The 23,785-nt window shown below is 38.6% G+C and overlaps 2 protein-coding genes across 8 annotated transcripts in view; one reads left to right on the forward strand and one right to left on the reverse strand.

Moving 5' to 3' along the window:
* The window catches only part of SLC17A5 (solute carrier family 17 member 5), a 51,487-nt gene extending 30,883 nt beyond the window's left edge, over positions 1-20,604 (reverse strand). For 2 of the 5 annotated variants that reach the window (XM_007090117.2, XM_042986673.1), the window contains exons 1-7: positions 20,432-20,590; positions 13,474-13,670; positions 11,514-11,747; positions 8,252-8,339; positions 5,813-5,899; positions 4,905-5,023; positions 651-809 (exon numbers count right to left, since the gene is read on the reverse strand). In XM_007090117.2, coding sequence (XP_007090179.1) covers positions 651-809; positions 4,905-5,023; positions 5,813-5,899; positions 8,252-8,339; positions 11,514-11,747; positions 13,474-13,670; positions 20,432-20,525 — 978 coding nt within the window. In that variant the 5' untranslated portion in view covers positions 20,526-20,590. Of the gene's footprint in view, positions 1-650; positions 810-4,904; positions 5,024-5,812; positions 5,900-8,251; positions 8,340-11,513; positions 11,748-13,473; positions 13,671-14,197; positions 14,307-20,431 lie in introns of those variants that run through there. The other 3 variants (XM_007090116.2, XM_042986672.1, XM_042986674.1) reach the window with 3 other exon arrangements.
* The window catches only part of CD109 (CD109 molecule), a 184,414-nt gene continuing 174,999 nt past the window's right edge, over positions 14,371-23,785 (forward strand). Inside the window, exon 1 of one of the 3 annotated variants that reach the window (XM_042986670.1) lies at positions 14,371-14,451. The gene's annotated coding sequence lies outside the window, so the exon portion shown is untranslated. Of the gene's footprint in view, positions 14,452-20,681; positions 20,772-22,208; positions 22,383-23,785 lie in introns of those variants that run through there. The other 2 variants (XM_042986668.1, XM_042986669.1) reach the window with 2 other exon arrangements.

Below are 23,785 nucleotides of genomic sequence, written 5' to 3' on the forward strand. Positions count from 1 at the left end.
TGCTTTTGGTGTGCCAAGGGCACAAGGATGTACACTTCCTAAGAGTTTATTGTTTTAGCTCTCACATTTATGTCTTTGATCTTTTACTTTGAAGGCAAAAACACCACCAATTTTCCTTATAAACTGACTTTTTCTGTTCAGGCTTTTCTTCAAGCTCTTTAAAGACAAAACCCATCAACACAGAGATTCTGATAGAAACTGCCTCAATCTGATGGGTTCAAAAGAACCGGCAGTTTCAGGAAGGCTCTTCTTATACAGCTTTGCAACTATAGCTCTGCCAGTGCCTAAATAATGCTGCAGAGCGACCTCAGGTCTCCCAAGTCCCTTCTCAGCTGCCAGCGAGTTCTACCGCCGTCCCTTTGAGAAGTGAATACGGGTACACTTGAATTTGTTGTCTGATATCCTGGCATGTTACTAGGGACTAATAAGACCTTTATGGTTAAGGGAGATACCAGCCCAAAGGTACCTTGAATCAAGAATTAACACACACTGAAAAAAGAAGGAACAGTTGTGAAGCAAGAAGAGCAGTTCAGGATATGAGAGTAAAATGGAAGATACAAAATAACAATTTTATATAGATAAAAACAAATTCTGTCTGTAGTTTAAAAATGTACACTTTATACAAGAAGGAGATGATTCTTTTTTCTTACCTCTTGAACATTGAACCTTAGGATCTCCTTCATATAAGTAGGCAATAACGTCAATAAAGTATAAAATGTCCAGTTGTAAGAAAAATGTGCAACTACAATAGCCCAAAGAGGTAGTGATTTTAGCATGGGTACCCATGGCACTGACTTCTGTGAAGAGAGCTGAAAAAAACAAAACAAAACAAAACAAAATGACAGGCACAATTCATGTATGCTATGTTTATATCTGTACCTTAGCAGCCAAAATTCCACCCAGAACACATTATCAGCCTTGACTAGTAAATTCCAGAGTTTTAAACCAACTCTTTCAAAATATTAAACAGCAATAAAGAATCCATGATTCAGATTAAAGGAAAAAATAGAAATGTAATCTTATAACTATAATGTCAACCCTAAACATCCCTTATGAACGTCAGAATTCACTTGCAGTATTAATTTCTCCATCTAGAAAATATAGTTTCATAATCAAATTCAGAGGCTGACATAGGGCAAAGGAATGAGATTGGAAGTACTCTTATAATTTATATTTCACTATCGAATCTTTACTCAATGATAATGATTAATAAGAACTATGCAACAGAAAGTTTGTTTACGTAGCTTCTGGAGAAATGGTCTTCAAAGTAGCATGTAAGCACCTTAGGGGATACAAGATGATTAACTGTTGTGTGGAAAAACATATTAGAACTTCTATCTATACTCACTTTTATTCTAAAACAAGAAACTCTATTAATATTTAATACATAGGTTGGCTTTGGAGTGTATCAATCACATAGTGTATGGTCTCCCCAATTCAAAGGGGTTAATGGGATCCTCACTTTCTGGTTTGCTCTCAGTGTACCACAACATATTACAGTTTTTACCCACCTTTTTAAGTGGGTTTATGGATTTTGTTAGCCAGTTTTAAATAAAACAAATCTACAAAATTGACAGTGTCTTCAAAAAGATTCTTACAGACAAGTCATAGAAGAGAATCCTAATAACATAGGCACAAAGGAACACTAAGAAAATAGTGAATCTGACACTTTTCCTCATATGAGTTCTTTGTCAGCTACCTCACCAAGCAAAATAATAGTAGGGTCATCAAATATAACATACTCAACACTGCTCCCACTAAACATTACTAATTTTTATGTGATAAAAAGGTTTTCCTGCTAAAATTACAAATTTATGTACATACTGCTTATTTCATTTTATTTACTCTTTAAAAAATCCATTTTTGTATATGTTTTATGATACATATAAGTACAGTAGTACATGTATGTAATCATGAATAAATATACCTTTATTCAGAGTGTTAGCTCCCATATTTTTATTGATGCATGATTAAGAAGCCTGGAATCCATTAACCTGGAGCATCAGATTATTACATTTCCTGCACACTGAGGCTCTGTGGTTTCTCAAAAGCTAATAAAGCAATCTATGTTTCTGCCTATGAACCCTGCCTCCAGGGTTCACTGTTATTTCAAAAAGAGGAAGAGCTAGTATTAACCTTCTTGCGGCTTTTTCTTTTTATTTGATTTGGTAGATACACTCTTATGCTATCCACTTTGTATCAAAGATGTAGGGTATTTGGGGGAAAAGAAGGAGACAGAACATTTATTTTTTTGTTGCTAAAATTTTTTTTAAATGTTTATTTATTTTTGAGAGAGAGAGAGAGAGGGAGAGAGAGAGAAAGAGCGTGAGTGAGGGAGGGGCAGAGAGAGACGGAGACACAGAATCCGAAGCAGGCTCTTCAGGCTCCGAGCTATCAGTACAGAGCCTGATGCAGGGCTTGAACCCACAAGCCATGAGATCATGACCTGAGCCGAAGTCAGATGCTCAACTGACTGATCCATCTAGGCACCCCAAGGGAGCATTTCTTTTTATACAGCAGCATATATTATATTGAAGTTATGTTCATCAATGTCTGTCTCCCTCTGGAGATCACAGGTACCACAGGAACCATGTCTTGTTCATTTTCTTTCTCATGTTAATTTTTAAGTCCTCACTATCTGACAAAGAACCTTTCTTAGATCCAAGATTTAAAGGTGGAGCTTCATATAACACATCATTATTTTATGGCATTTTCTTTTCCTTTTCTTTCTTTCTTTTCTTTTCTTTCTTTCTTTTTTTTTTTTTTTTTAGTAAACTCTCTGCCCATTGTGGGCAAACTCTCAACCCTGAGATTAAGAGTCACATGCCCCACCAACTGAGCCAGCCAGGAGCCCTTATTTTATGATGTTTTCAACCACAACATCATCTGGTTTAAGAATGCAGTTTGGGATTCTGTGAAACATAATTCTCCTGACTCCCCTTGCTTCTGAATATTCCATTTTCTGAAGCATATGGAAAAACAAGTTAACCTTAAATTTAGATATGGAAAGATTTAGACACATATCAAGGTAGAAAAAGAAAGCAAGCTTTTTCCTGTTTTTGGTCCTTAAAAATTTTTTTTTACTGTTTATTTTATTTTTTTATTTTTGAGACAGAGACAGAGCATGAATAGGGGAGGGGCAGAGAGAGAGAGAGAGAGGGAGACTCGGAATCTGAAACAGGCTCCAGGCTCTGAGCTGTCAGCACAGAGCCAGACACGGGGCTCGAACACACGAACTGTGAGATCATGTCCTAAGCCAAAGTCAGATGTTTAACTGACTGAGCCACCCAGGCACCCCTGTTTGTTTGTTTAAGTAGGCATCACATGCAGCACGGAGCCCAACACAGCTTGAATTCACAACTCTGAGATCAAGAACTGAGCTGAGATCAAGAGTCGGATGCTTAACTGACTGAGCCACTCAGGTGGCTCGAGAAAGGAAGCTTTTAAAAAAATCTAAATAAACGAAAAGTTTTCATGAATCCATAAAAAAATAATAAAAATGACGTACTGAAATAAGTAAGCTGTTGACCATCAATGCTAAAAAAATATGACAAAACATAGCAAGTTTTATATAGCAAGATCTGTTCACAATGCATTAAATTACTTTTATCTGTTTCTTAGGGGAAAAAGTGGATGATTCATCTGATTAACATCGCAGAGGACTCAAAGTAACTTTCTTTATTATATTATGATTTCTTCTGAGTTTTTGCCAACCTTAAGACCAAGATATGCCATATTTCTGAAAGTTCAACAGCTTATAGAAACATTTGTAGCAAAATTTAAAAACTTAAAAAGAGGGGCACCTGGGTAGCTCAGTCGGTTGGGCGTCCGACTTCAGCTCAGGTCATGATCTCGTGGTCCGTGAGTTCGAGTCCCGCATCGGGCTCTGTGCTGACAGCTCAGAGCCTGGAGCCTGTTTCGGATTCTGTGTCTCCCTCTCTCTCTGACCCTCCCCCATTCATGCTCTGTCTCTCTCTGTCTCAAAAATAAATAAATAAATGTTAAAAAAAATTTTTTTTTTAAAAATTAAAAAGAAAGGTGAATGAGTGTTTAATTGCTGCCTATTTGTACTATATATAAAAATTGAAAATATCAATAATAAATTAATGGGCAAGGAAAGTTTTATATAAAATATTTTATGTTCTTAAAACCAATAAAATAACTATGAAGTCATTAATAGTGCTAAAGAAAAAACTGTTTAATTTTTCCTGACTTTTCATGTTCTTCTTTTATTCCCCCCAAAAGACAAATATTTTTTCATGACTTGAAGATTTATTGTATTAAATTATGACAGACTTTTATTTCTGACATGCTATTGTGCATTATTAATATTACATATTAATAACATATAATTTTTTCTAAGGGTCTACTCCAGAGAATCAACCAGGTAGGTCTAAATCATATTATATATTATAATAAATGTGCTGTCTTCCTTATTAAATCACACTTCATTATTAAATCACATTTAGAATGTGGCTATAAGATTTTTCATAAATAACACATTTTATTTTCTCTTAATTAAGAAGACAAACTTAAGACTTACTGATAATCATCACTTTAGAAGGTTTAAAGCAACTTATAGGGGCACCTGGCTGGCTCAGTGGTAGAGCATGTGACTCTTGATCTTGGTGTTGTGGGTTCGAGCCCACATTGGGTATAGAGATTACTTTAAAAAAATAAAATTTAAAGTGACTTGTAAAAGTAACTTTTCACATATTTAATCTTGAAAGAATTGTAATTTTTCAGACAAAACAAACCATTACTTCATATATTTATTTCATTTGCCTGCTCTCTACTTTGCCCAGAGCATGCACAATAGAAATATCTATTAAAAAAATTGGTACCTCAATTCTGGAGAAGAAAAAAGTTCTGAAATTGTTTTAAAAATGTGCCAAAGTCCATACCTGATTTTTTAATGATGAAAGAATATATTCTTTTTCATGGCGGGAGATTGCCTTGTGAGTTTCAGGCTTATCACTAACTAACAAGATCCATAAAATAAACCAAATGATGCCAACTATACCTTAGAATAGAAAAATAAATTAAATAAAATTAGAATGCACCAACAGCAATTTTAACATGTCTTGAAAAAATTATGGAATCATAAACTTAGTGTAAAATTGGTTTCAGCTTAATGCTGATTTCAAGTTCCACTCATAGTTTCTTAATGGGATATTTGCTATCTGTATCATCTCCTATAAGTTGGGAACAGAACAATTTTAACCACATGAGTCTGCCTCTCAGAGTTTACCAAATATTTTAAAAAATAAATGTCCACAACCTATTATTTCCACAGGTATCTGGTTTTGCTTGATTTGTTTTTTGTTTAGATTGCAGATGTATTTTCTGCATGAAATGTCTACATGGCAATCTCATTTATTAAAAACATGAATCAACCTGCTAATGAGATTGAGAAATGAAAAGCCCTGGGACTGAATAAAAAGAAAAAAAAAAAAAGATTAAAACTACCAAGTGAGGGCATTCTACTTTGCTTGAGAAAAAAAAAACTTTTCAAAATATAAATTTTTATAATAACCAACACAGTAATTTTTGATATTTCGTATGGCATTAAAGTCTTGAATTCAACAGCAGTTTCTATTGAGAAATATTCCAAAATTAACATCATGTCATAACTAGATCATTTTAACCATATAAAGTTAAAAAACAGATTGTCAGTATTTTAGAACTTTGTACTTTTAGGAGTTGGTAACCTCAGTGATTTGGAATATACATTTTTAAACAATTATTAGACTTCTATTACATTTCGCATTTGTTACATTATGATTTAAGTTAAATTTTTGAATAAGCTTACCAAAAAGGTAGAAGACATAAGTCCAATTCATATAGAAGCAAATTATTCCAGAAAGAGGAAGAGAAATTACTGTCCCAAGCTGTGCTCCTAGAACAACAAAGATTTTGTAAACTTTGAGGAGAAATGAACAAGGAGGGGACAGATTTATTGCTTAAAGGAGATGGCTAACAGATTCTCTCAAGGAATCATTTACTAGAAAATCCACAGTTTATAAAATGTACACATTAATATGTAATTACATTAGTTACAACTATGTAGCTGTTGATGAATTAGAATGTATCATCAATATAGGACCTATCATAACATGAGCTAGTAAATCACACATTACTAGTAAATTTGTTAGAAATCCAGGTGTTTGGGGGAAGGTTCAAAGATGGTCTCTAAGGCTGATAAACATAATGTACTGCAGTATACTTGATGATATAAGAATGAAGCTTTAGTAATGTAATTTGCCCAAAATATATTACAATGTTTCAGATAAATAAGTAATTAAATTCTTTTTTTTTTTTTGAGAAAGGGAGAGCATGAGTGGGAGAGAGAGAGAGAGAGAGAGAGAGAGAGAGAGAGAGAGAATCTTAAGCAGGCTCCATGCTCAGAGCAGAGCCCAACGCATGGCTTGATCCCATGACCCTGGGATCATGACCTGAGACGAAATCAAGAGTTGGACACTTAACCGACTAAGCCACTCAGGTGCCTTGAAATTAATTTTCATCATCAAATAGAAGATATCTTAATAGGTACAGTGGCAGCTAAAATAATCAGATATTGTTTCTGGTCTCAAGTTTTAGTCTTATGTAGGAGACAAAAATAAACAAATAATTATCACATCTTAGAAAGTGTTAAGTGTCACAGGGCAATGTGGAAGTTCAAACATGGGACAGATTGCCTCTGACTTCTAGAGGTCAGGAAAAGATATATGAAGCAGCAATAGACTTTGAAAGACGGGTGAGATTTTTGTCTTGTAGAAACAAGGTAAGAAAGATGATACGGAGGCAGATGTAATAGGATGAGTAAAGGAATGGATGTAGGGAAGCAGAGAGTGAGTTTGGGAACTTCACTCGGGTAAAGGAAAGGAATAGAAGGTAAAGGCTGGAAAAATAGGTTGGATAGTTACTGAATATCTACTTTACTTCAGACACTGTGTGTCAGGGACCAGGCTAGTGGAAATGAAGTGGTGAAGACTGTAAAGAATCTTGACCCACAGTTCAGGCTTAGACTTTACTCAATAGGTAAAGAGGAACCACAGGTAGTACCTGCTCATGAACTCATCATCAGATTTCTCACATCAATCTCTACATAGCTGTCAGAATCATTTTCTTAAAATGTAAATCGGATCATGTCTCTCTCTTGATTCAAAACCTCTGATGTCTCCCCATTGTATTTTGGAGGAAAAAAATCCCAAATCTACTTTTCTTCCTGTGGCCTGTAAGGTCTGATATGATCTGGCCCATGTATATTTCTCCAACCTCATCTTATGCCATTATGCCCTTTATTCATTAAGTGCTAGCCACCCACAGTGGTTTTTCATTTCTCTGAACTCTTACGTTATGTCCTGCCTGAGAGCCCTTGTACATGCTGTTCTGGTTGGCTGGAATGCTCCTCCTTCTGCTCTTTGCATGACTGATTCATTCGTATCCTTCAGATTTTAGCTTAAAAGTCACCACAGAGAGGTCTTTCTCAGCCAATGTATTTTAAAGCAGTCAGTCCAAAAGTTTTCATTCAGTGTATGATCTGGTAAAATTATAATTCATATATAAAGCTTATGCTATCTCACCCATAGATCAAAATGTTGGCAAATAAATGCAGAGAAAAAAGATGTATGAAGAGAGAGACTGAGAATCATGATATGCTCATTAGACAATCAAATGAGAAATCAGAAGGGGCACCTGGGTGGCTCAGTTGATTAAGCGTATGACTCTTGACTTCAGCTCAGGTCATGATCTCACGGTTTGTGAGTTTGAGCCCCACATCAGGCTCTGTGCTGGCAGTGTAGAGCCTGCTTGAGATTCTCTGTCTCCCTCTCTGTCTGTCCCTCCCCTGCTCGTGCTTTTTTTCTCTCTCAAAAATAAATAAACATTTACAAAAAAAAAAAAATTGAAATCACACTTTAAGGACAAAAGTGTCCAACTTTCCAGCTATTGGACTTTAAAAAAGAAAAAAAAAAAACAAAACCCCGTGGCATTCACATCTGAATGAGCAACATGTTATGAAATAAATGACGGCAGATGGAGAAAATGATATTAGTTAAGTAAGCCTCATTGCTATATGTTAAGCCAAAGAAAAAAATTAATAATAAAATTATATCTCTAAAACTTAATTTTCACCTAAAGGAGGCATCTGACATCATTCTGGTGTGCAGGTGTTTTTTTTGTTTTTTTTTTTTTAATCCAAGGCTGATATACACATGTAGCAAAATTTATATAAGAATAGTTGCCTTACCCGCATATGAAATGCTAAGAAGCTTGCTTCGTTCAAGAGGGGGAGCCCAAGAAGACCACATGGCATGCATAGCTGGAAATGTAACACCCTGAGGAGAGGAAAAAGATATTTCTGCTGAAATACAAGGTAGATTTGTGAATGTTTTAAATTCAGTTGAGTATTTTGTTGTAAGAGAAATTTCTGGATAAGAATCAAACTAGAATCAGGTTCCATGAAGTGAGATGCCTCTACAGTCTTGAGTGAAAATACGTTCTAGTGAAATACTTTCAAAGTCTCAACGAAGATTGATTCTGTCAATTGGCTTGAGGACTCCAGGGTAAGGGTCACAATAAATCTAAAAGAAGGTACTGAATGATGACATAAAGGAATCCCCCTCAAGGTCAATTTTATTCATTTACTTTATTAATGGCCTGAATGAAATGGGAATATTACTACCAATATATAACTTTAAAAAATGCTGAGCTAATGCTTTGGGGTACTGGAAGAAAACTCAAATTGACCTTAATCAACAAGAAAAATTGTCCTACAAAAAACCCCGATGAATTGAATTAGAGCATTTATAGTCTCCCCCCCCCCCCCCCCCCTCGGTGATAACTGGCCTAGTAGATGCCAATTACTGATATAAAGGGGCTGGAACTGGGCAGGCAGGAGAGTCACAGAGACTTGGGAGAGGAGGAGATGCTGGAGGAGAATGGGAGGGAATAGATTTTGGTATATTCAAAGAAGTGGATTCATAGCTCTCTTTGGCCACTAACTGTGCAGCTTCACAAAGATTAGTTAACTTCCTGGAACTTCAATTTCTTTATCTGTAAAACAAATACAATACTTCCTATCTTGCACGATTGTTGTAAAGCCAAATGGTAGCTAGTGTTATTATTAGTGGAGATAAGAATAAATGCTTTAACACTTTGTACTTTCTGCTGATTCCTTCAAAAACAAAAAAGGGAGCAAGAAATACCAACAGAAGGCACAAATGATTTAGGCAGCATTGCAAGTTGATAAGAATTTGTATCATAGAGCAACCACAGGATGAGTCATTACAGAATAAAGATTAAAGTGTTGGGAAACATCTACAGAGATTATGTGGTAGAAAACTTCATTATAAAATCCTAGGGACAATGTAGGTATATTTATGGTGAATCATGCTAGGGAGGAAAGATGCTGACTTAAATTTATGGATTAGGCAATGTACATATGATATATACTGGAGGAACAGAGAAATACAAAAGAACAAACACAACTTCTGTTTAGATGTAACAAGGTTACTTGAGAGAGTAGTATTAATATAACCAATATACTATAATGCTAAATTAGTGGCATAAACAGACAAGAAGCTAACATATGGGAATACATTCAGCAAGGCTATTCAATATCTGGATCAGAGAAATTATGCTGCAACAAAGTATATTTTACTTAGGTAAGGAGAAGAGGAACCTGGTAATAGGGGAGTAATTCTTATTTTGTAGTCAAAACAGTTTATTTAGTAAACCTCTATTTGATAAGGACAAAATAAGATTGCTTATTAAGTGATCAAAGCTTAAATTTAAACAGTATTTGGCAATCTCTAAAGGACTCTAGCAATCATTATCACATCTGAGCTGTGACTGAGGATGGGGCACGTAGTTTAGTCCCAATTTTAAAAATGATGGAACTGAGGTCTAGAGATTAGGGCTTACCTACGGTTTCACCATTAGATACAGTGGAGTTGTTATCCAAGCTCTGATCTTATGACTCTAGTCAGTGTTTTTCCAACACAGCATGTACATTGCTACTACTAACTTTCATTCTTTTAAAAAAAAATTTTTTTTTAAATGTTTATTTATTTTTGAGAGAGACAGAGCATGAGTGGTGGAGGGGCAGAGAGAGAGGGAGACACAGAATCCAAATCAGGCTCCAGGCTGCTTCTGAGATGTCAGCACAGAGCCTGACACGGGGCTAGAACCCACGAGCTGTGAGATCATGACCTGAGCTGAAGTCGGACACTTAACTGACTGAGCCACCCAGGTGCCCCCTAACTTTCATTCTATATACCAAACCCAGAGGACACTATTTCGTTTGGGTTAAAGAAATGTTAAGAGCAAAATAAATATATGCTTCCATTTCATAGGTAGAAGCGCAAAGTTAGAAACAAAAAGAGATCATTACTTAAAGATAGAGGTGCATATGATGAAATGCAAAAGAGAAGTGGAAAGGAAATGAAAGATAAGGAATTAAAATTTTCAAAAGTGATAAAAATCTTAGGAGTAGAGGAAAAAACAGATAAAAACTGATAACAATTCTCAAAGCAGCAGAAAGGCCAGAAAACTCATAACCAAAGATAGTTACAAAAAATGATAAATTATTTGTCTCTAAGTTCCAGAACCAGAAAAAAGAACAAAGAGGAAGCTCTATGAATAACAACACATTTAAAAGTAAAACAAGGCGATTTGACAAACCATTGTGTAAAATGTGTTTTAGATCTGGGCAATCAATTAATGATAAAGCAGAGATAAACCAGCAAAAGTTCAAGAGGTAAAGATGGTCTATCTTAACCGTTTTAATGGTCATTTCTTTTTTCTTTTTCATTTTTAAATGTTTTATTATTTATTTTTGAGAGAGAGAGAGCGAGGGAGTGAGCAAGCATGAATGGGGCAGGGGCAGAGAGAAAGGGAGACACAATCCGAAGCAGGCTCCAGGCTCTGAGCTGTCAGCACAGAGCCGGATGCGGGGCTTGAACCCACAAACTGCGAGATCATGACCTTAGCTGAAGTCAGATATTCCTCTAGTCATTTATTTTCTTATCTTCTGAAGTGAGAGTCGGAAGACCTGTGAAGTGTTCCCTGGGAAATGTTTTCTCTGAGTTTTTAGCAAAGCTTCCAGTTTCATCATGTTCCCACTTGAGAACCCATTGACCTCACTGATATGAAATCAACTCGAATTATTTTCTAGTTAATCACTTCTCTTGTTTTTCAATTTGAGAGAGAGAGAGAGAGAGAGAGAGAGAGAGAGAGAGAGAGAGGGAATCTCAAGCAGGCTCCATGCTCAGTGTGGAACCCGAAGCAGAGCTGGATCCCACAACCCTGGGATCATGACCTGAGCCGAAATAAAGGGTTGGACACTCAACCAACTGAGCCACCCAGGCACCCCATTAATCATCCTTCTAATTAAAAAATAAGTCCTATCTTCTGATGTCAACTGTTGGTTTATATTCATACCAAAGAATGATAATTTTAAGGAGGTAAGAAAGTGATATGGGCTAAGAGGAAAAACAGAAAAAGATTACCTCTCCTAGTCCTTCTAGGGCCCTGAGTACAATGAGGGCTCCAACTCCAAAATCTGCAGCAACAGGAGTGAACAGGGTGAAGATGGCTGTGCCAAGGATCCCAAATCCTAGCAGCAGTTTCCCGCCCACTTTGCTGGCAATATATCCTCCAGGAATCTGGGTGATGATGTAGCCATAAAAAAAAGAACCGAGAATCCATCCTTGCGTTTCTGCATCCCACTGGTACCTTTTACCCTATAAAGAGCAGGAGGATAAAAACAACCTTTTAAGATGTTGACTAAACAGCTCTTTTGTCTAATTGGCATCTAAGTACACATAAATGTAATTTTGAATCACTGTTTTCGAGTGAAGAACTTGCAAACTTTCTACTAGGTAGGTGAGTCACCACAACACAGACATGCCACTTCTAGAAGAGAATAAAAATAATTGAAAACCGTAAACTGCAAGAAGGCTCGCTATTTTATGAAACTAGACTCTAGGATGAGTTGTAGAGGCTTTGTAATGACCATGACCAAGAAGGACCAAAAAATAGGTACAGGTTCAATCCAGAAATTCTACTAAACGGAATACTGTATGGGCTGAGCTAGGCTTTGGAGCCAGGCCTGGGTTCAAGCCTCGCTCTTTTACTTACTGGATTTGTGATCTGGGAAGTTAAATGAAAAAGGCCTGACACACACGAAGTGTTCACTTAATGTTGGTTATTAGTATGCATAAATATAGATCATTAGTATCTCCCCGATTCAGAACAAACACTTGAACAAGCATAAAGAACAAGACGAAAGAACAAGAATTTAAACCAAGCCATAAACTTCATGTGAGTAGGAAATGTCTTTTAATTAGTAGCAGCACACAGTAAGGTAATGATGAAGATTTAGTGACTAATCAGAATATCTGACATCTTTAATGCATGTAGTTGTATCACTGAGCCAATGTGTCAAGAACAATTGCAGGATTTGTTTTTACTGCTGATATAAGGCAGATGAATACAATTTAGCTAGGTCAACAAAAGCACTTGCCAAAGGGAAAGATACAAAGCACCCCTCTAATTATCCTTATTCGCAGTATTAATTTGTAGCTTATCTGTGGAATTATTGGACTTCATGAACTGTCCAGCAGTTATAAGTCATAGGTTGAAGTAGGAAAAGTGGGTGATGTGAACCCAAATATGAATTCAGCAACATTATTAAAGTCCAATAAAATTTTTTTTGGTAAGTCACTATTTTGTATGTATGCTTGTTTAGGCAAAAACTTCCTGTGCTTGAATGCTCTTGTTTATAAATGGCAGAGGAGACTAACCCAAGTGTGATCTGGCTCCTTTGTGAACCCTGGGAATGGATGAAAATATACTCATAAAAAAGGACACCAGCCTTTTCTCCTTTTCTCTCTGTCTGATAAGCAAAATAAAGTGTTTAAAGTATATAAAACTCAATTCTGAACAAATGATGAGCACACACTTCTCAATTCTACTATAATATGAAGCAGGCAAAGTGACTTAAGCAGTTTAGGTTAAGCATAACGTAAGTTTTAGAAAAAGAATGTCCTAAAAGACTGACCTGTTCTTATTTTTCATACTGCAGATGACCCAAGCTTTCCTGCAACCATAACCTTTTAAGCAAAACAGCTATTGAACAAAAGTCCCATAAAAATTATTCAGCAACATCTAAAACAATCACATTTTCTGGTATGCTAAACGGGTTTTTCCAAATTATCTTCAAGGATGGTTGGTATGTTTATAGAAGAAACTGAAAAACTACTTTTCAAACAGATCAAGGTGTATTACACCAAGTAGCAGTAGCTGTAGTTATGTTACTGTTCAACTAGTTCCTGGAAAAACACAAAGGAAAAAGACTCAGCTTACATGAATCAAGTGTTGATGGTTTCTATAGGATGAAGAAAGACTTTTCAGTATTTTAACTTGGTCATATTTTAGGAATAAGACTGTTTATAAAGTAGCACTTACCGTTTGATTATGAAGAACTTTTATGGGAGCAGAATGCTCTGCACACTCCTTGGAAGTTTTATTATCTGCTAAAGTCGTATTTGAATCTATCATATCCACCAATGCCACGCTCAGATTCACCCGTAATGCATAGAGAACGAAGAAACCAAAAAACGCCAACACTGCTAAGTTATAACGAGCAGAGCCGCACACTGGAGCTGAAATAAATATTGGGGGACAACTTTCACTAGAAGAATAACTTAGATGATATTGTCTAAATTACTAAAAAGGTTACTTTTTAGAAGTACACAAATTCATAAATCATGAATATTTTTCTGAGAATAATCTCAGGTTGAGCATCTCTGAAAACATTTATCAAAGAGAATTTGTTCTCAGCAGCTGTAGTTTTGATAAACATGTAACACACGAGAGCCTGAACTATAAGACAGTTTTTTAAAACACGAAAGCAATAGCTTTACCAACTCTGCTCAGAAAGATCTCCATTACAGCCTCAGAACTGTCAGTTGACAAAGATATGAGAAAAACAGATAAGGGGTTTAATGGCATCACTGTTTCTGAAAAACTATCTGAAACATGGCCAATAAGTACTAGAGTATTCACCACAGCATAGCACACATACTACTTACTGACTATGGATTAGCGGCCATCTCACTGTAATTGTAGCACAGCACAAAAATTTCCTGCCAAGGCTAGGGCCTGAAACTCCTCTTGATAAATTTCTTACCTTGAAAAGTATCCTCAGAGGCTGGGTTTGAATCAGAAGCCATGATTAACACTTAAGGTCCTCCTAAACTAAATGTGTTTAAGAATCCAGAAGCAAACTTGCAGAATCTATGACAGTTGCAGCATCTGTGACAGTTGCTCAGTTGATCATGCTTAAAGGGCCCACATTAAAAAGGGAAGTAAGTGAAGGTACCACAAGGATAAAAAAAAAAATGAAGGCGGAATGGCTGGAGGAACCAATGAAAGAAAGATCATGTGAGAGGAGGAGTTTTGGTCTATTTTTACTGTAATTACAGGCGTATGCACATTATTCTGTCTTTTGCTTCTTTTACTGAGTTGCAGAATTGGAGAGGGGACAGGAATTTAGGAAGTTAAGGTTGAATGATCCCTTAGTGACAGAGAGAGTGGCTAATCCAGGGTCTTACACCTTTAAGTTTGGTAAGCACTGAGAGAGAAATAGCTGTTGAAAGACACGAACATCTGTTTTACTTGGTTCAATACCTATATATGAATATAAGTATGCTTTATTTGGGTAATTACATATTAATACTACATACACATTTTTCCCCTACTCAGGAATCCTGGTGTTTTCATTTACCTACCCTCAAACAAAATATGTTTTTCAGAGTACAAAGGTCTTGGTACTGATTCAGACTGACTGATTCAGACTGAAGCATTAATGAATATGGCATGACTATACTTAGGGATGTTCTTAAATACTATGATCAAACTCACTTTCCTATAAGCCTTCAGACACTTAACAACTGCTATCAGTGTTTCTTCTGTGTAGGCATTACATCACTTATGACAGAACTTTTCAATTGACTCCTTTTGGAGGAATACAGCTATTAGAATTATGGCACCACTGCCATTGTTAGACCTAGATCTGTGAGAACTGTATTTCTAAAGCTCCATTCATGCTGTCTGTGTTACCTGAATCTAGAAACGTTTGCTCTCTGCTCCAACCAATGGGCTGCTATCTAGTTAGGGAGGCTTTGGATAGTGCAAGGCATGTTTTATCATTGCTCTGTGCCAGTAATACAAAGAAATCTGGATGGGGCCTCATAATCTTGCCAAATTTGGACAACCAAAATGTGTTACTCAGTGTAATTTGGAGTAAGAAAACTCCAGATATATGTACTGTCTGCTTTGCCAAAGTATTATTTACAAAGTTCATTACCTACTTCAGCAGAGGAGTGACAACAGGTAATTGTGGTTTCAAGAGCTTCTCTGGTTGCTGTGTGTAAATTACAAAGGGAGAAAAGTGTGAATCATGGTAGAAGATGTAGACTCAGAAAAATCACTTAAGGGACTATTAGAGTTTTTCAGGAAAGAGATGAAGGTGGCTTTAACTAGGATAAAGCAGAGGCAATGGAGAGAAATGGGCAGATTTGAGATAAATTTAAAAGCAGAACTGACTGGCCTTGCCTACATATTAGATGTGGCAGTAAGTGAAAGGAAGGGGGGAAGTTACTAGTAATTCAGCTTACTGATTAGTCCAGACAACTTTATTTTATGCTATTCTGACTTGTAATGTTATTACTCCTTTCTATCCTATTTGCAGTTACCATATTTTATTGTAATCAGTTTCTCCCCACGTGATGCTTTATTTGGACTATGACATACCCTTTTTGTAAAAAATTTTAATGTTTTGTTTTTATTTTTGAGAGAGAGAGATAGAGAGACAGAGTGCAAGTGGGGGAGGGGCAGAGAGAGGGAGACCCAGAATCTGAAGCAGGCTCTAGGCTCTGAGCTGTTAGCACAGAGCCCAACACAGGGCTCGAACTCATGAACCACAAGATCATGACCTGAGCCGAAGTCAGATGCTTAACAGACTGAGCCACCCAGGCGCCCCTGGATTTTGATATACCTTATCCTATGAAGAAGATGTAGGGCTATAAGTTGGTGGTATTACTTGAAAATATGACAAAGAAATTATGGATCAGGCAATTTTAACTTTCTGGGGGCACGGTCAATAATCAGAAAATAAAAAAAACACAGATGTCACAAAGTGTATGACTATGAGGTTTTAAGAGATACTAAAAATACATGGTTGCTACTTTATAAAAATGGTTATTGCTTACAAATCAGTCAGAAAAATTTTATTTCAAGAAAGTATGATGATTGGACAAGATGTGCCTGTGAATTTGGATAATGTTTGAAATTGGTCCAACAAAAGAACGCTTGCATCATGAAGAGAGAGAACATCCATCGGGCATCTGCCACCTTGAAATCTAGTTCAAAGCAAAATCATGCTTGCATAACGAACAGAGCACCCATCAAAACAAACACCAGCTTCTAAAATATGGTTTAAACTTAGGAATGTGGAGTGGGTGTACTTGAAAGAACACAGTCTAATTTAGAGAAAAGCAGACCTGAGAATGAATCTCAGTCCTGAATCTCATCGTCTGTGTTTTTGGGGAAGTTACTTAATAGTTTTCATTCTCAGGTTTCTTGGCTCTTAGAATGAGGCAACCACAATGCACCTCACTGGGTTGTGTGTGGATTAAATGAAATACTCTAGGGAAGTTATGGTAAACACTCAGTAGAAGTGAGTTCCTTTCCTGTTCACCCTGGATAAAGTTATACCAATAAGATAGAGTGCCACCATATATGTGTGTAACAAGAGGCAAAGGAGTCACATTAAATTGCTTGTGTGTGTGTGTGTGTGGGTGGGGGGTCCGGGAAGGCCTCTTGGAGAAAGGACATTTATACTAGTCTTCATCAATGAGTAGGAAGTCACCGGGCATTGAGAGTGAAGGGTAATTGTCTGGAAGCATCATCCATGTGGAATAAGGAAGAGTCAATCTCATCAATTAACACACGGCAAGACAAAATAATAACTCCTTGAGGCAGCAGTGAGGAGTGAAAGTGATATGCCCAGAAGGCCAGGTTTCTGTAGAAGCAAGGATGTGTGGGTGGAGGGAAGGCTGGTGAAAATCTTAGAATGCCAGGCATTTATTCATTGTGGAAGGGTTTGGCAGTGGGAAGAAGCAAGGAAGTACTGAGTAGTGAGGGAGAGACTCAGGTGGAAAATTCATGGTTGGGAGCACTGACCCATGCAGATGATGATTTTCCCTAAAGGAAGGGGGGCACTGGACACAGTGAGCACCCTTGGCCCAAGAACTGCATTACAAAAAAATTTCCTATTAGGGTGCCTGACTGGCTCTTGATCTTGGGGTTGTGAGTTCAAGCCCCATGTTTGGCATAGAGATTAAAAAAAAATAAAAATCTTGAAGGTGACTGGGTGGCTCTGTCGGTTGAGTGTCTGACTTAGTTCACATCATGATCTTGTAATTTGTGAGTTCGAGCCCTACATTGGGTTCGCTGCTGTCAGTACGGAGCCCCGCTTCAGATCTTCTGTCCTCCTCTCTCTCTGCCCCTCCCTTGCTCACACTCTCTCTGTCTCAAAAATAAACATAAAAAAAAATCTTTAACATAAATACAATATGTTTTGCCTTTAAAAGGGATAATATTCAACTAGTCTTACTCTGCCTTATGGGTAATTAATTCCTGATAAATCTTTATGTATTCTTAGCTCCCAAATTAATACCCATTTATGTGAAAACACCAAATTCCACTAACATGGATTCAGTTACACAACATGACCCAAATGACCCAATGACCCAAGGCCATTTGCCTTCGTTCTATAACATGGTTGCTCTCTACCAGCACGCCATACCTTACATTTAATACACAAAGTATATTTGTGAAACTCAGTGCTTGTGTAATTGAGCCCTGAATGTAACCCCTGCAACAGAACAGTAGAGGCAAAAAACAAAAGGAAACACCACTCTCCCCATTAATGAAAACAAAGCATAGAATGAACTGTTACAAGTTAGGAATCACAAGTTCCAATAGAGTGTGACCCTGAAGAATGGGGGCGTCATTTTACTGTGCCGAGGTTCTCTGAGGAATGCAAAATCCAAATGGTCTTCACTGATAATAATGATAATGATAATGATAATAATAGTAATAGTAACATTTACTATGTGCCAAACTCTTCTAGGCACTTCCTATTAGCTCATTTAATCCTCACAATAACCCTGTAAGTTAGGTATACTATTTTCCTTGATTTATTGATAAGGAATGCATAGAGAGCTTAGGTAATTGCTAAAGCTCACAGAACAAGTTAGCAGAGCTGGGTTTGGAAGTTAGTTAGGCACTCTGGCTCCAGATCCATGCTCTGTCTTTAAACACAAAGAAATGTCTTAGAAGCCCTAAAACTCGTTTTTCCTGAGTGAACACATTTTTGGTGCAACAGTATTCTGATAATCCACTTAATCAAATATAAGGCACATGTCATTCATACAAAAGTAAACCTTCAACTGGTATAAAGTGTGAGGAATGCATTTTTGTGTGTGGGAGGGGAAGCTTTGCTCTTCCTTGCTTAGTTCCCTCTCTTCCTCCTACCTAAATTAAGCAGAAAAATCTATAGACTTCCTATTGTTTATCAGTGTTGGGCCAGCTTTTCCCCATCATTTTGGTGTGCATCTCTGAAATCCACCAGGCTGAGTAAAAGCAGATGCTTAAGAGGCAAACAATAATTGGGTTACTGAAAATTCCATCATATTACATCAACCTGAGTGGTATTAATTCTTAACACTAAAGAAACATATCTTAATTTTAGCTCTCTTAATAAAGAAACACTATGTATAATTTAAAACCATGTCCTCTTACTGATGGTGGAGTAGGGAACTTGTAAATTTGTGACGGATCAAGTAAAAATGATTAAGCATTTTTCAAATACGAATTTCTCAAATGTAACACAAATGTGGCTACATGCAACCTTTGGGATGTAACCTCTGTGGCCCTTGGATGTCTAGGTATACAATGCACCACCAGATGGTAGTTTCTAAGTTCTTTTTACTACTGTAAAATTTTACAACTGATATTTTATCAGCTTTTCTCTTCTTAAAATCAGAAGTATACACTTAGGCATAGATAAGGTACAGACATATATATTTTCTCAACTGCAACAGAATATAGTGGTCTCTAGGGAATATCTTGATTATGGCATTTGTTTCTGTATTTCCGTAATAGATTATTTTACAGAAGAAAATTATAGAAAGCTAACAGCTATGCCACAGAAAAAGTGCAGTTTACGGAACTAAGTCCAATTTCTAGGTAAAACGTCACTGGTACAGTATTTACACTGAGCCTCCTCTAAAATAAGCTCCCAGCTGCTGGATGGAGCTCTGACGTTGCCAACATCTACTGCCACCATCTGGTAATGTTAAAAACAAATAAAAAAGATACCACAGGACTACCCTATTCTTGGTCAGGAAAAGTCAAATTTCTAATTCAACTCTGTTTCTCATGCACACATCTTTGAAACTACAGAATGCCTGCAAACGGATTTGTTCTTTATTTTTAATTACTTTCAAAGAAGTTACATTTAAAAAATATTAAATAGTAATATATTTTAACTTCCCCAAATTCACGGAAGATACGTTAAGTACTTCTATTTGTTGCAAGGCCTTTGCCAAGTTATCTTAGAGCTTTATAGATATCCTATCTTGAGGATAACTAAATTGTTTTCTAACTTAAATCGTGGACTGCTACGATGTAATCGTAGACTGCCATACGGAAAAAAAAATGTATGCACAAGTTCAAGATATTCGCTGGGTTATGCAAGTTTTCCTCCGTATACACACAACATGTTAACCTCAATCCTGTTTTTCGGTCTCCCCTCTCCGCCCCAGGAGCTACCAGATTACAAGTTGGCGGACAGCAGCTGCGGAAACCTGGCGGTGACAGGGAAGGAGACCTAGCAGTTCCGTCCAACCCTTTGCCCACCCATCTGCAGGCATCTCTCCCAGTTTGCTCTTACACCGGGTCCTCTGCCCGGCCCTTTGCCCATTGATTTGCTGGTTCTCCTCCAATGCATTCTTCCACAGGGTGCGCCGCTTGATGTTATCGAAAACTGCCAGGAGCCCAGCGCCTGCGGCGCCCAGCATCTCCCGCCCAGACCCTCCAGGGCTGCACCTGCCGAGGCCCCACCCGAGACTTCAGCCCTGCCTGGCCTCAAGGTCCCCGCCAGACCCCAGAGCAGCTTCTGGGCACCTGGGCAGGAGGGGGCTGAGCAGGGCGGGGAATGGATCCCGCTCCTCGAATTCCCTCGCGCCTTGGCTTCCCTTTCTCAAGACCCCTTGAGGGGCAGCAGCTCTGGTCCCATCTGCCAAGGACGAGCATACCCTGGCCACCCCCGCCCTCGGACAGCTTCGCTACTCACCGGCTTCCACCCGCGGGGTGCTCTGCAGCAAGGGCGTCCTATCTGAGCCCTCCTCGCCATCGCTGGAGGCCAGGCCCCGAACCGGGGACCTCATGACGCCTGAGAGGAGCAGGCGTGCGATACCTGCCGAAAGGAGAGCGGCGGCCCGACAGCCGAAGGCCTGGGCCGCGCGGGCACAGCCCCGGGCCTGGCACCGCCCCTCGGCTGCGTTCGTCACCGCGGCACCGCCCACAGGCGGCTGCACCGCCTCCTCCTCCGCCGCCATCTTAGGTTTGGGCAACTCTGGAGGGGTTGGGCGGGGGAAAGCAGAATTCTGGGAGTTGTGGCCTGGCGGGGCGAGGTCAGTGTTTTCTCGGCCCTGGGGCTCTGGGCTTGTCGGATCGTCGGTGTTCTGAGGAAAACCCCTCTTGTGCTCCCTTGTAAAGCTTCGCGGCTGCTCCTGCGGGACCCGGATTGAATGGGACCCTTCAGGAGGCAACGACTTGAATCGCGCATAATTAAGGGGAGGGCTTGGAGCAAATTTAGAAGTGGGTGGTGTGTATTTGACGTTCATTTATCGGCAGTAAATTGCCATGAATATCAGCAATCCTGGTACTATCTACCCGCCCAGCATATTGTCCCTAAAGCAGCTTTTGAGGAGGAAAAAACTGAATGGACACATACTGTTCGTTCCTATGAAATAGCTGATTTTGTGGGTCAAAAAAGCCAATGTTGTCAGTTTCATATGATTCAATTTATAGAATCCTCTAATATGTGTGTGTAATGTCTCCCTAGTTCTAATTCGAATAGCAACTTCTGGCATTTGCTGACCCTGGGAAAGAGTAAAAGGGACCAGTCTGCCTAGGGGGTGGGGTGGGGAATTGGGGGATGGGGCAGTGGGAGTGGGACGGAGGTGGGCCTGCGGTCCTGACCACAGGTTTCAGTTGAGCTGTTATCGTGAGTAATAAAGTCCTGGAGAAGGGAAAAATAAGATGTGGTAGATGACCTTGGGGAGTTCAGCGTAGTCGGGGAAGACTCACAGACCAGTAAAAACCAGGTCAGAGGCTTGGTGAGATCCATGAGGGACCAAATAGGAGGATTAACCTTACCCAGCACGGAGGGTGAAGATTTCTGAGGTTCTCTCTCACCTCCAGATCAGTAAATGCCAGGAGAGTTACCAAGTGAAAACAACAACAAATCAAGCCTTGTTTCTGAGTTACTGAAATGACAATGCAGATTCTAAGCTCTTCAAGGGGGGTAGGGGGTGGGATTCTGGCCTTTTTGGAGTCTTCTACAGCAATGCCACTCAAACTTGACTATGGGTGAAATTACCCTGCAGAGCCTCTTAAAATGCGAATTCGGATCTATCAGCTCTGGTGTGACAGTTAGTTTTATGTGTCAACCTGCAGGGTGTTTTGGATGAGGTTAACATTTAAATCAGTGAGCTCTGGCTAAAGCAGATTGCCCTCTATAATGTGGGTTGAATTTATTCAATCTAAGGCCTGAATAGAACAAAAGACCCCAGTCCCCAGCCAAGGGGTAGTTGTCCAGCAGACTGCCTTTACACATCATTTGCAACAGACTGCCTTTACACATCATTTGCAACACAGTCTCTCCTGGGTGTCTAGGCTGCAGGCTCACACTGCAGATTTGACTTCCCAGCTTTCATAATTGCATGAGCCAATTCCTTATATAACTCTCTTCTCTCTCTCTCTCTCTCTCTCTCTGTCTCTCTCTCTCTCTCTCTCTCTCTCGGTTCTGTTTCTCTAGGAAACCCTGACTAATACATCTGGAATGGGCCTGAGATTCTGTATTGCTAAGAAGCAATGAATAACAAGTTTATAGAAGACTTGGAATAAGGATTCCAACATATATGAAAAATTTCAAACCAGAAGAGGCCTCCCCCGTTTTAAAAAATATGCTTTTTATTTTAAGAGTTTTAGGTTTATAGGAAAGTTGCAGAGATAGTACAGTGAGTGCTCTCTACTCTTTACCTGGTTTGACCTCTTAAGATCTTACAATACTTTGATATGTTGGTCACAGCTGATTAGCCAATATTGATAGGTTATTAAACTGAAGTTCCTATTTTATTCAGATTCCTTTAGTTTTTACCTAATGTTCTTTTTCTGTCCTAGGATCCCATCCAGGATAACACTTACATTTAGTCATTGTGTCTCCTTAGGCTCCCGTAGACTGATGGTTTCTGACTTTCTTTGTTTTTGTTGACCTTGCCAATTTTGTAGAGTACTGGTAGTTTTTGTAGAAAGTCTCTCAATTTGGGTTTGTTTGATGTTTTTTCTTGTAATTGGACTGGGGGAAGACTGCAGAGGTAAAGTGCCATTCTCATCCTGTAATTTCAAGGGAATGTGCTGTCAATATAACTTATCACTAATGATTATCACTGGTGATGTTAAGCTTCATCACATGCCTGAGATCATGTTTGTCAGCTTTTCCCCCCTGTAAAGTTACTCCTTTTCCCCTCCTCCCTTTCCAACTTTTTTCTTTGGTAGAAGTCAGTAATGCAGCTTACACTTAAGGGATAGGGGAGTTATTCTCTAAGTCTTTTTTTTTTTTTTTAATTTTTTTTTTCTTAATGTTTTTATTTATTTTTGAGACACAGAGAGACAGAGCATGAGCAGGGAAGGGGCAGAGAGAGAGGGAGACACAGAATCAGAAGCAGGCTCCAGGCTCTGGGCCATCAGCACAGAGCTCGATATGGGGCTCGAACTCACAGACTGTGAGATCATGACCTGAGCCAAGTTGGACGCTCAACCGACTGAGCCACCCAGGCGCCCCAACTCTAAGTCTTTGAAGAGCAGAATTCTTTTGTATGGGAGATTTGTGTATTCTCTCATAGTCATTCATTCATTCATTCATTCATTCAAGTATTTATCTATATTACAGGCCCATGGTTATTTATTTTATACTTTGGGTTATAATGCAACACTATGTTACTTATTTTGTTGCTCAAATTGTTCCAAGTTGGTGATTGGAAGATCTTTCAGTTGGTTCCTGTGTCCCTTTTGCATGTCTCCATTGTTGTGTTTTGTTTTTATTTCTACCTTACTTTCTGGTATAGTAAGATGTTTTAAGGGCTTCTCTGTGGCTGTCAGTTGAGCATCTGACTCTTGATTTTGGCTCAGGTCGTAATCCCAAGGTAGTGGGATCAAGCCCCACGTTGGGCTCTACGCTGAGCATGGAGCCTGCTTAAGATTCTCTCTCTCCCTCTGCCCCTCCCCATCTCTCTCTCTCTCTCTCAAAATAAACAAACAGATTCTAGGCTCAGCCTGTATAGCCTCTGCTCCTGCCATTTCTCCAAAATGAATGATGTTAGAAACCAAGATGGTGCTGGCTGTATTTCTTGCTACTGCATTG

This window comes from Panthera tigris, chromosome B2 (assembly GCF_018350195.1).
Source record: "Panthera tigris isolate Pti1 chromosome B2, P.tigris_Pti1_mat1.1, whole genome shotgun sequence".
NCBI lineage: Eukaryota > Metazoa > Chordata > Mammalia > Carnivora > Felidae > Panthera > Panthera tigris.